The following is a 13580-nucleotide window of genomic DNA, read 5'->3' on the forward strand; positions in this document are numbered from 1 at the left end:
CGCCAAGCGAGATAGGGACGCTTAATTAGAAATTATTCACCGCGTGGCAAGAACCGAGCGATAGCATTTCAGAACCATGTAAATTGTCCGTGCAAAATCTAAAATAAGCACAGCAAAAATCAGTGTAGACATCATGCTTATCTTGCCTCCTCTCACTTGCTATCTTGTGAAGTGGGTGATTCCCTTTACCTGATTGCATGTTGAGTGAAGTAGGACATGTGCAAACCCTCCTCTCCTGTCTTGCTTGTTCCCTCTGCCCTTCCCATCTAATTCGATAGCTATAGCTCCTGTGTGGTTCATAAATTATTTACACCGCCCTGCTCCCCCCTCCTCTCTCAGACAGGATGTAATTGACACAGAGGATCTGTCAATTACCCCAACATCTGGGAGGGATTGTTTGGCGCATCACTCTTCTTCTCTATCCCCTCTCCACTCAACTTTCTGTCTTTTCCGCTCTCGTTTTCATCCCCTTCCCTGTCTGGCATCTACGTTGCCGTGTCGCTGCAGTGATCTAAAAGCCTCGCCAATGATGACATTAGCACTGTTGATGGGCTGTACCCTTGACACTGTTGCCCCCTCCTTGCTGTTCCTGACCTTCCCCTAATCCCCCTGCACAACTTGAAAAATGGTCCGCTCCGCCCCCCATCCCAGGTGTATTGATCTTTCTCCCCAACCCCAGATTGCCACCCCATACTCCTGTCGAGCGCGCGCGAATGTGTGTGTGTGTGTGTGTGTACGAAATGTCCTTCCTCTTGCAAGATCACACAATAGAGTGGTAATAATGTCACCAGACTGTACCTAACGTAATGGATCGGACTCGCTGTTACACGCAGGGCTTCGGGCGTACGTGTTAGCCTTGGGAAATGTCAGATGAATATCTGAGAGCATACCCAAGTGCTAAGAGTTAAGGTCAGGGCATATGGGAGATGGAGACCTAACAAAATGCATTAAGAGGCATGTACAAAGGCTATTAAAGGTGCACATTAGGACAGAGATGTTGGAAATAGAACTTATGGGTCTGGAGAGCGACAAATGTAGGGTAGAGGTAACAGCAAAAGAATTGGTTTGACTTTTTGGCTGGTAACACTGTTTTAGCATGCTGTAACATGAGGGCCGGTGAAGACCCACAGTCAAAAGCTGAGTGCCTGCGCTGTTGCCTCGTATCGATCTTTCCATGTGAAATCAATACTAAACTGTGGATGGGTCTACAATAAAAAAAAAGACTAAGTTTGGCTTAGCGTCCCGATACATATGCCTTTGACAGTGGGTTCATTTAGACAGCGTGCATGCTGCTGAGCAAATCTGTCCATTGATATTGTCACGGAGATATAAAATTGAAAGGCTAGTAGATACAGTGACATGCCCTGTTATTATATGGTGTTCGAACAATTCAAGTGCTGATTAAAATGCTGCTGCCTTTGGTTTTTAGAGCATAGCTGCTACAATAATCCACAGGGGAAAAAACAAAACAAAAAACACAGTTGTGTTGCCCTCGGGTACCATGAGTGCGACATGCAGTGTGATATATTGCACTGCTGTTTATTTTATTTATTTATTTATTTTTGAATAAGTCCTATTAGGGCTGAACAATTAATCAAATTATCATCAAAATCACAATATGGCCGAGTATAAGATCCAAATCCACAGAAGCTGCATTTTTTTTTTTTTTTTTTTTTTTTTTTTTGATACAGGTGAAATGTGTGATAAAACAGTATTATAAATAATGTACTGTGGTGCTACAGAGATGCTCTGGCCTACAAATCATATTCTCCAGACTTAGGAGAACATGTTTTTTTTTTTTTTTTAATCAGACCCCTGCAAATATCACACCAGCATCATTTCAATAGTTATTTCTGTAACAATTAAAATTATGATGCAAAATGCTCATTTCCAATATAATTGTGGATTATGTCGCAGTCACAGTATCTGCCAAAATATATGAAATGATTTTCTTCCCTATATCACTCTGCCCTATCTCCTATACACTCCTTCTTGGCTGAGCATCAAATCTAGGGGAATATCACAAGGTTCCCATGATTAATAAGAAATAGATTGTATTGACTATGTTCAGATTCCCCCCAACTTTCCTTTCCATTACTGGATCACTGATATCATGTTATTTTTATTAACAGTATACAGTAAATTAAACATGGGTCAAAGCAACAAATCTTACTTGGATGATTATCAACTAATTAAAATTATTAGTTTTATGGAAAAACAACAGAAGAGCTCAGTGGAAGCATTTAGTTCTTTTCATGTCAAATCAAAAGGATTTGAAGATTTTTTTTATTTATTTATTTATTTTTTTTAAAAAATTTTTACTCTGGGTCCAGAGTGTGTTTAGTGGCAAAATAAGCACCCTCACCTGCTCTTCAGATGCTGGATGCTCCCCAGGCACTTGAAGCGACCATTTACCATGATGGCCATGCGTGTGCATAGTGCTTCACACTCCTCCATGCTGCAAAAAAAAAAACAGAAAAGTGGATTTTGTTTCCAACATAGCAGTTTCCAAAAGAGAGTGAGAGGTAACTTAAAACAGGTGTTTGTGCTATAATGGGGACATCTGAGTTGATTTTGTGATGTGTCCTTCTCTTTCAACACCTAAAGGTTAGAGTGCTGTTCAAATCATGCAGAGCAGAACTCAGGTTTAGTTTTGAATTGTGCCAACCTAAAATGGTACTTATTTTATATTCAGTTCTTTTGCCTAATAAATCTTTTTCTGCTAATTAGCTGCAGGTAGCTGCATGAGACATAATTTCTCATGTACAGTTAAAGTATGGAGAGCAAATAGCATTTTTACACGTCTCCTCTGACACCTTAAATGGACGACAAATTTGGTAATTAGAGAGAGAGGAAGGGACCATCTGTACTTCGTGGTATCTCATTTTTTTTCTTCCGGTGTTGGGTTGGAGTACGACTCATTTGTAGCTGAAGCAACGCCTGTGAAGCTTTCCTGAGAAATGGTGCAATTAAGATTATGACTTTGTAAAACCTGGTGAATCTGCCACTTGACAAAACACAACCACCTGGTCGTGCCATGGATGATTGGATACAGCTCAGCCACCACTACCTAGGACAACAACAAATGCCTTTTATTTCTCCAGTAAGGGAACACATGCAATGAGGATAATTTATTCCGGCTGAAACAGCAACACAAATTATTCACACCCGCTGCCATGAGCCCAACTGATCTGAAAACCCCAGCAATTTGGAAAATGGAAAAATGAATATGCATGTGAATTGTGAAATGTTGCATATCAACTTGGGTCATCAAGTTTAGGTTTCGCAAAAATATTTCAGCATTTCATTTTTATTATTTATTTATTTTTTCTAATTCAAAACTGAGACAAGAATTGGCCAATATTATAGAGGAAAAAGTAAGTTTGCATGAGTGTTTGCTTGAGCTTCAGTAATGAAAAGACCTGGGAAATGACAGTTTCTCTTTTTCATGGTTAAAAAAATAATATTAATGGCGTCCTATATTCATTGTAACTGAGGAAACAATACTTCTCAACTGAAGTAACTAAATTTAATCAATTATAAAATGTTCTTTAGTTTACATCCACATTTTATGGATAATTTGATTGGATCTCCCTCGTTCTGGATTCTCCTCCTGAATCCAAAATTGTTATTATTTGTGCCTCTATCATACAAATTCATCAGTAAATAGAGAGCATTGATGAGTCACTATGGCACCTGTGTGATGTTAGAATGACAGAGCGTCCCTCTTTGATGACACTCAGGATGCAGTCCCAGAGAAAGCGCCGTGCCTTGGGGTCCATCCCAGTGGTTGGCTCATCCTACAATCACAGAGCAGCCTCGCATTAACGCTGTTCATTCATTTTCCATCTCACACACATCATCTGAAAACTGAAGAGACCATTCACTGCAAAAATATTCATCTTAACAAGTCATTTAATCAAGCATTGAGCCTTAAAATCCTCTTTTCTTGGAACAAGTGAGAAGAAAAAAAAAAAAAAAAACATCTGCCAGCAGGGTTAGATCATTTCACTCATTTCCAACGCAGACCAACTGCTTCCAAGAATTTCCTTGAATTGTCACTTTTTTGATGCCAGTGAAGTGATTGGACTTATCCTGACTTTTTTTTTTTCTTGCAATATTGTTTATACATTCAGTGGCTTTATTAAGTACACCTGCACAATCTAATACAGTTCAATGCAACAACTAATTGTGGAGAATGTATACATTTAATTCTATGTTTATTATTGAGGTTGTAGTTTGCAGAGGTCTTGTACTGGACCACATTATATTGAGAGGCAAGTTTTTGTCCTCCCTATTTATATACATGAGTGGGGACAGAATAGTAGAAACACCTCTTAGTAAAATGCAATCCAGTACCAGCAGCATGAACTGTGAGCTCAGTGTCAAACAGAGTTGAATGAACACCTCTATTACTGTGACAAGAAGAAAACCTGAGCATTATAGGCATCAGAAAAGTAAACCTTACGGCAGAACAGCTGTATTGGATTGTATTAGAGTGAGCAGTTGGACCTAATAAAGTGGCCACTGAGTGTATTATTATATTGTCTTTCTGTAACACGTATAACTGCATTGGAAACAGGTGACACTTCCTTATCCCAATGGTGGATTTTTTTCAACTGACTTAATTAAATTACTTACTCTAAAAAATAGAAGAGACTAAATAATTTGTTGAAAGGATTTTCATGGTTTTTTAAATATCTGATATTGATAATGTGACAGATTTTCGGTCTTTTACTATCATTTCTGTCTATACTCAAACATTTGTAAGCACACAGGTGCATTCAAATACATGACATTATCTACTGATTGTCACTAACTGAATAGACAATACCACACAACATTTGCTGGAAACAGCATTCGTAATGTTGGTAGTTGCTCTTCAACTGGAAAAAAAAAAAGAAAACATTAATTTCATATGATGACTGCTTTGTGTTTCAGTGCAATCAGTAATGCTGGCTAGCGGGATCAAAGCAGAGTAAAAGGGCTTTTCATATGACGCATTTCATGGAGGAAAAATTGGGAGTGAGAGAGAATAAAGAGACAAAAGACGAGCAAAGATAAAGAGAAGGAGGGTGGGATGGACTAGGGGTGCAAGAAACTTTCAAAGCAGGTCAAATGAAATGGGAGAATCGCTGGCACACACAGACACACACCTACAGGCACACACACACACACTCAAACTGCTGAATGCAATGCACTGGCGTATTTACTATAAATCTAGAGCATACACAAACCAAATATGCACACATAATGTAGGCACACTCACTAAAGCACACTCCAATCCATAACACACACGCACGCACACACACACAGTCTGAGTGACTTGCTGTTTCTTTTTCCTCAGGGCTAGTCTGTCCATGCATGATTACAGAGTGACAGGACTCAGTCCATCACCCAGTTTTGTTCCAGGCACACTGCTCCTCCACTAGCAGAATCCTACAAATCCCATGAGGTATTTCCATCACCATGCCCAATGTGTCCCTGTGCAAAGCCTATGTGCTGCTGCCTCAAGGCCGCCAAGGCTCCCTGTGCCTCCACACAGAAAGGAAACTGACACTGACAACACGCTATCCCGCTGCCTCCGAGTGAAGGCTAAACTGACATGCAGCCAAGCGAGAGAGGGGAGAGCTCTGCATCCTGTGAACTGAGTCAGAAAACAAATGCCTGGAAAATGTTCATCAATATTAAATTCGCGCCATGCATTGATTGAAAAGATTGCTCTTTGCAACGTGATCTGCTGTGTTAATTCGCTCATAACAATGGAAATCAAAATCAGTTTAGTTGCCTCATTTTCCATGACAACAAGGGAGGGGCCATCTTTGTTCACTTCGTCTTGAAACTTCCGGTGCGACAGCAAATCCACCGTCTCACACATCTTTTGAAGCTTTTCATGATAAAAAATGGGAGTGCAATTGCTTCAACCCTGGTGCAGTTAGACTCAAAAGATGTGACGAAACAAAACATGTGTAGGTTTGTTTAAACGTGTGGGGATGAATACAGAAATAAAGTGTGGTGAATAAAGACGTTTGTGTGGCTGCTCGCGAAACCTTGAAGTTCATGTTGCCAGCTTCCAAGAATTGTTTCCCACAAAGCAGAGGTCAGATTACTTTGACCCCTGTCATCATTTGATCCAACAAGAAAACGGTGAACAATTTTAGTGTATAACATGTCTATGTGTGTAAAAATGTAGGAACGAACATGGAAATAAAAAGCCATTTAAAGCAAGATGGAATATTTTTTCTTTACTTAGAAAGCTTATGAAAGTAGACGGCGCAACGTTTCGACCCTCAAACACTAGACCGAGCAGGAGATGCTGAAAAAGTAGACAGTACATAATGTGTATATTTGTTAACAAATGTGTGAATGAACACCGACATAAAGTGCTTGTAGAGCAAAATAATCCTGTGACATATGTGTGATAGCCATTTCTAGTTTCTAGCTGTAATTCATTTGATTAACTAACTTGTTGGCCAGGTAGCTGACTGGAAGTTACAGGGCCCTATCTTGTGCCACCCGCTATCCGCTGCCACTACCCGCTACCCGCAAATTGCGGATTTAGGAACTTACGCTATCCCTAAAAGGTATCTTGCGCCCACGCTACCCGCTATCCGTTATGCCGACTGCATCATTTGCGCCTGGAGGTGCGTCCGTGGGTGTGTTTCATGCGCTATCCCTAAAGTTGCTATCTTGTGCACACACTTTAGGGATAGCGGATAGCGGGTGGTCAGGACCACCCGCTATCCGCTATCCCTAAAGTTTGGGCTGTTACAGAGCGCGCCCAGGCGGCTTCAATGCGCGCCCCGACGGAGCCTCGCCACGCACACGGTGGGACTGATACCGGGACGCCGCCGGAATGGACTGAGTATATTACTCATATAGACTGTTTAGAGGAAAGACTGTTTTAATTGGACATTTACCCCAGCACGTTTTATTGTTTTATCATAAGCCAGCAGCTGTGCTATATTTTTATTTTTAATATTTTATTTGCCCAATCTACCTTGTCAATAAATTAGTTTACACATAGTTCCACCTCTGCCTCTTGTGTGTGTGTGGTGTGACCCGGGGATTTTACTCAATCAGTACAACCTTGTGACACGTCCACTTGGACACATGTGGCTCCACCTCCCGAATTAACTCGCCTATAATATAATATATAATATGTATATAAAGCCAACTTGCTTTAGCCTCAGTAGAAGCCCTGAGAAAATCTACGTCCCTCTCTCCATCACGGGTTTAGGATTTAGGATTTAGGATAGCGCATCCTGCCCTTAAAGGCAATGGCACCTGGCACACTGATTGGTTTAACTGGCGTAACGCCCAAAACATGCCTAGCGGAGGTGTTTTGCGGATAGTGGGAGGTGCACAAGATAGCAACTTTTACGGGGGAACGCCTCTTCCTAAATCCTAAATCCGGAAATAGCGGGTTTAGGGAGTCTGGCGCAAGATAGGGCCCACAATCTCTTAAAAACGGGCGTGGCAGAGAAAGGTAAATAGATTTAACTTTGGCACAATAATGAGGCGATCTGAAGTTGTGCATTTAAAGTTATGTGCAGAGATGTTTCTTCTGTTTCATCTTTATTTGCATGGCCCACCAACTATTTTAAACTATTTTAAATGACTTCTTTAAGACATTTTGTTTTACCAGATCTGGTAATAATCATAATAGTAATGTTAGTCGTAACTGAGCGCAGGAGAGAATTCTTTCTTGCTTTCAAGGAGTGGGAGGTCAGGGTCAACGACAGAACAGCAGCCCTGCAGCTGGCAGGGATTCAATGACTTGCTGAAAGACACTTCAGCGGGGTTACTGCTTGCAGACCACAAGGCTTGAACCAACGTCCTCTGGTTGAAAGACATTCTCCCTGCTCACAATGCTGCTTTTCAGCCCGAGTCAAGCCCTTAAAGGGATACTTTACTCATTTTGAAATAACCTTCATGTTGTATGTGAGGCGTGATGCTGTCCTCTCATCCTTCTCACTGTTCTCATGTTCTTTTTAAAAAGTTATTACACAAACAAACAACAAAAACAAACACTAATGAATTTCTTACAGATATTATTGGGGTTTATCTGTCTGAGAATTTTTGATTGTTTTTACTGTTTGCTTTCCTTGTTGTGCATTTGACAAGTTCATTTTTGTTTTCAGTATAGGTTTCTATATTTGTTTATTTATTTATTTATTTATTTATTTATTTTTACTTATTTACTGATCTTTACATTTTGCTTGTTTTTGTCTTTTTGTGTTATTGATACATACTTGTTGTTATTATTATTGATGTTTTTGTGTGGACTTTCTGGAAATTAATGAGTATCCAATTAAAAGAATAAAGAATAAAGAATAAAGAATGCACTACCACAATGCCGGTTTTGGGGTGTTCATCATTAAAAAAAAAAAAAAAAAAAAAAAAAAAAAAAATACAAGTTAAATATTTTGCGATCTTAAACCAAGTCCTTTGTATTTAATTGTCCAATCCAAGAAGACATATTTTGATATGTGTTGACTTGTAATGAAAGGTGAGCTGCACAGTTTCCTATGTCGTCTGTGCTCTGTATGGATTCTGTCTTTATTATTATTACTTATGTCTTTATTATTATGACATCAGTGTAGTTTTTCTCAGATCTTTTGAAGGATTCCTGTCCAAATTGCAAGTCCTGCGCATGTGAGCCAGTACACCACATCAGCAAACAGCAAATTAAATCAAGAATATTGTGTTTGTATGCTTGAAAATCATTTGTACACTTTCTTTTTGGGGAAATGACTCTTGTAAAAGTGGTCTTAAACTGTGTTAATTTGGATGATTATTTTGACAGAAAGCTAATTGTGGAATATCGACACAGCCCAGTTAGCAGCCCAGTTAGCATTTGGGCTGTTCAGACAGGAGGACAGCATCGGTGCCCTACATACCACATAGGGCGTAAATCATAAAATATTAAAAAAATGGATGAACCATTCCTTTAATGCTTTGGGACCATGACAGCCTGCTCAAATGCCAGGACACCAGGATGTATTTTTCAGCTTTCCAGTATTGTTATAGCACTGTTGATAATGCTCAGTTGTGTCTTCACAGCTAAGCCAGAGCAAGTTTACTTTGTAATCAGAGCAGCGGAAATAGGACAAGACATTCCTCTTTATTATATAAGTAACATATATACTCAATTCAAGCACAATTTAAGGCCTACAAAGTTTGTCCCTGCTAATAACCAGAGCATGACTCCCTAATACATGGTAAAGCCTCTCTGCTGAAAGCATGTGATGCAATGCATTCTGAGTCATGCCTTCATTAATCTTCCATCACAGAGAAAATACTTAGCTGAAGTGCCGCTGCAGACTTTTGCCCTCAGTTTTAAGACCTGATGAATAAGGCTTTAATGCCTGCAAACACTGTTGTGTGTGCTTAAAGTTTTTCAAAAGAAATTGGTTCTTTCCTGAAAAAATGAATTAAAGTATGACCAGTGAGTGACCCCTAAAAAAACACACCCCTCTCATCTACAAGCAATTTACTTGTAATCCCTCAGGAAATTCAGCAAGGATTTGCCAGTTTGATCCAGAACTCTTTTTTTCCTCTTCATTTTTTTGAGGCGTATTTTAGCAAAAATGCCTACACTCTATTATTTTCTTACCACCCTGAAAACAAAAGATGGCTGATGCACAATGTAATCCAAAGGTTCTTCACAGCTATAAAATGCATTAATACCATACTGAGGGGGACGATTATAGAAGACAAATAGATACAGTTCTTATTAAAAAGTGTTTGATACAGTGTTATTCCCTCTATAAATAATAACAATAAAAATTTCACCACCTACAACTATCACTCAGGTTGCATCTTACCAGGAAGATCACTGAAGGACAACCAATCAGGGCCATTGCTGTGGACAGTTTGCGTTTGTTCCCCCCACTGTAGGTTCCTGCCGACTTGTTGGAATATTTGACCAATCCCAGTTTCTGGATTCCCCACTCCGCCACCTATTACAAAGAAGAAAAAACAAAAAAGTGACTTGGCCTGTTAAGGTGTCCAGAGCAGTGTTGGCATCATTCCACCAGCAGACTCATGTTTTCATGATATAACACTTCCCCAACAACTATTGTTTTCCAGCTCTGTGGTTTTCAAGGACAAGACATGACAGCTGGCATCACTGTAAGACATTCCTCACGGGCGACTGCGGTGCATTATCGGTCTCCTTGCTATTTCAACAACCTCCCCTAAAACATGAGCTAGCAGGAGTGTCTCCAAAACGAATTACACCAGCAGTTCTCCAAGGTCATGTTCAGGTGTCACCAAAAACTGCACCGAGTTTGCCATTTACACTCCTTTCACATTTATACATGAAGAGATTGTTTGCAAAGGCATACAGCTCTAATTACATTCATTTCTATGAATTATATGTTTCTTTCCAGGTAATATCAATCAAAAAATCATAGTAGCAAGCTTCTACATAGGGGACATTGGCTTTTGCTTCAAAAATTGTTATTTTGGATTCAGAAAAGCCATGTGAAGTACTACAAACAAGAGTCAGTTTATTTTGTTTTCAGGAATGTATTTATCACTTTTCTGCAGATGAACTCTTCACACGTTTGTTTATCGATAATACAAACACGACTTTGTGAAGACTCGTGCTGGATTGAGAATGGCCTCCAAACAAAGCACATCACAATGGACCACGACAAAATGGAGAGCGATGCTAGTGGCACAGAACTGGGTCCCTGTGCACAGCAGCGAGGAGATCAAAGCCCTGGCGCAGGGTCTGAGGCCTATGGCCGCAGCCAGCCTCTCTCTCTTTTGATCTCACTGTTGCTGAGGGGGCGGTGCAGGAGGAGTGCAGCGAGGCCGCGCAGGGCCGGCCACACCACTGGGCATGGTGAATTATGTAGAGCCATAACCCACAGCCGCAGCTTTTCTACCACCGGCCATTATTCATTATATATGGCTTCTCCCATTGAGGTTATCTATCACTTTGAGATGTGCTTCAGCTTGCCCTACATGCACATTCTAGCTGAAAAGTATTGTGATGGAAAAAAAACTTCTGAGAGCAAATACCCATTTCTTGTCAGTCACGGAAGAAGTAGAACATTCCAGTTGTTTTTTTTAATCTTTATCTGATGTTACAATTATGACAGCTTGTCTGTTTGTGTTCATCATATGGAGCATAACGAGATGAGCCATAGGCAGCTCCACTGAATTCTGAACTGCACCACTGGAGAAAAAAAAAACTTTCACGGATGAAAAAAGAGTTGGTCAGAATGTAATGGTTACCATGGAGACCTCTATGTCTGGTACCCCTCGCAGCCTGGCGTAAAACTCCAGGTGCTCTCGGCCGGTCAGAAGGTCATCGATGGCGTCAAACTGGGGGCAGTAGCCCATGTTCTGGTGCACGTCCTGCATTTCTGTCTGTATGCTGGGAGAGAGAGCAATTTAGAGGTCTGAAGAGTGAAATTAACGTTGGAACAATGCATCACAGATTCACAAATAATATTAAATGTTTCAGCAGCAAAGGGAGTGCAATGTCAAATATGAAATAAAATCAGTTTGTTTCAAGCTGGAAAGAGCATATGCTGCATTTCAGCTGCCTGTTGTATTTCGAAGATAACTAAGACTAAAATTTGTTTATTGGGGAAAATTGCTCTGTTTAGTGGGTAAAACTAATATACAACAGCATAGTGGTTTATTTCATATTTTTGAGCTCTTGGTCTCAAGAGACTGTTGCCAAAATTATCTGTCTGGAAAAATGACTCATTCTCCCTGATGCCACAGGGCCTATTGTATGTCATCTCCCCTCAAAAGGGAGGTTAACGACTAATGTTGCAGATCAAAAAATATTCTCTGCTGTCATCAGACATGGGGCTAGCCTGGTACTTCACAGTGACATACCAGGCAGTAATCAGAGACCGAATGCAGGCATGAATGACAGCTCTTTGAATCTAAAAGACAATCACAAGTAGGAAAGAAAATTGTGAAGGGAGCACAAACTTGTGTATGAGGGATGCCGTTGCTTCTGTTCAGTGTTGATCATTTCTCTTGCCATTGCACAGTAAGTGTAATGAGCTGAAAACAGAAGAGTGGGCGTATTCGCATCTGTTTTTCTCTCTTTTTGGTTTTTCTTTCCCCTAAAGGTCTAGGCGATTTTTCTTTGATCTCTGTTAGCCACATTAATCAACATTAACACCGCTGTGTTAGGCCTTGCTCTATTCAGCTCTGTCTCTTTGTTCAACACAAAGTCAATTACCAGATGTATAAATGAATAACTACGGCAACCACTGTGATACGAAACTGGCAGCAGTTCTCACTGAACCAGCCTCATCCCGATGCTTGGGTTTGCTTTCTTAGAGATGCATGCAAAGGGAAAATGTTGTTTGTTCCTAAAAATAAGAAAGAGTAAGCTTTCCCGCACTCAAGTGCTCGAATCTCCTACTGCTAGTGTCAAGGCACCTTTTTTGGCATGTGCAAAGTTTTTTTTAGGATTGATTGTGTGAGGCAGAGACAAAAAAGAGAGCAAGGTACAGGGCGCGAATGTGAAAAGGAATGAAATATGTGCGAGATGTGTAAGAGGTAGGAAGAAAGAGAATGCCGAATTTTCAGGATCTCTGAAAATATAGGAGAGGGGGGACATGAGAGAACCAAAGTTGAAAAGGCACCGAGAAAACCTGGCCAAGAATAACAAAGAATGAGAGTGCAAGAGATAGAGAAATAGAAAGCCATGTTGCAGTGTACAGGAGCTGCTGAGAAAAGGGAGTGAGCCAAAAAAATATCTCTCGGCTCAATCCCCATCTGAGCTACCATCTTGGGTGGCTAATTATGATAAGTGGCTTGGTGCACTAGCGGAAGCTGGTGCCTCACCTGTATCCATTTAGGAAGGCCTCTCCACCGGAGACTGGGATGTCTCCTGTCAGCATCTTGAAGGTGGTGGTTTTTCCTGCCCCATTGATTCCCAGCAAGCCAAAACACTGCAGGAGACAACAGGGAAGGCTTTGTCAGAAAAGAATATTAGGCACGCTTTATGAATACAAGCCAGACAGTAATGTTATTGTGAGAGGAGCATGCACTGCAAAAAAATTCCACCACAACAATTTAGTCTCTTGTTTTTCTTAAAACAAGTGAAAAAAATCTGCCAGTGGCATGAACTAACCCCACTCACTTCCAATGCAGTTTCACTTCAGGAGCTGAAGTATAAATACATCGAAACAAGGAAAAAAAGACAGAGCAGCCCACTAGGATAAAATAAAATAATAATAAAAATAAAAAATACATTCTAAAAACAAGATGATATGCTTCAGAAACAAGTGGGATTATCTCATTCCACTAGCAATTTTTTTTCAAAACAAGAGTTTGATTCTGCATATGAGGTTAATTTTCTGGTAAGAATTGGGATTTTATGCAGCATGGTGCTTTACTGTATACAACATTTCTAATTGGCCTGCAAATGAGTGTTTGGGATTTTTTTTTAAGATAAACAGCAGCTATTAACCTATGTATTGCAGTTTATATAGACTGTTTCAAAATTTGCATACAGCAAATAATTGAAATGCCCCACTGTTTAAATTAACTACAATGTATGGGGTTTGCCTGATTGTTTTGCCAAGGCT

At 40.2% G+C, this 13580-nt stretch overlaps 1 protein-coding gene across 1 annotated transcript in view; it reads right to left on the reverse strand.

The window, feature by feature from the left end:
- LOC115376791 (phospholipid-transporting ATPase ABCA1) overlaps positions 1-13580 on the reverse strand; it is a 185306-nt gene that overhangs the window by 19754 nt on the left and 151972 nt on the right. Inside the window, exons 45-49 of the mRNA XM_030076559.1 lie at positions 12835-12941; positions 11254-11395; positions 9831-9965; positions 3697-3800; positions 2366-2458 (exon numbers count right to left, since the gene is read on the reverse strand). Coding sequence (XP_029932419.1) covers positions 2366-2458; positions 3697-3800; positions 9831-9965; positions 11254-11395; positions 12835-12941 — 581 coding nt within the window. The remainder of the gene's footprint in view (positions 1-2365; positions 2459-3696; positions 3801-9830; positions 9966-11253; positions 11396-12834; positions 12942-13580) is intronic.

The sequence above is a fragment of the Myripristis murdjan genome, chromosome 18 (genome assembly GCF_902150065.1).
Source record: "Myripristis murdjan chromosome 18, fMyrMur1.1, whole genome shotgun sequence".
NCBI classification, from domain to species: domain Eukaryota; kingdom Metazoa; phylum Chordata; class Actinopteri; order Holocentriformes; family Holocentridae; genus Myripristis; species Myripristis murdjan.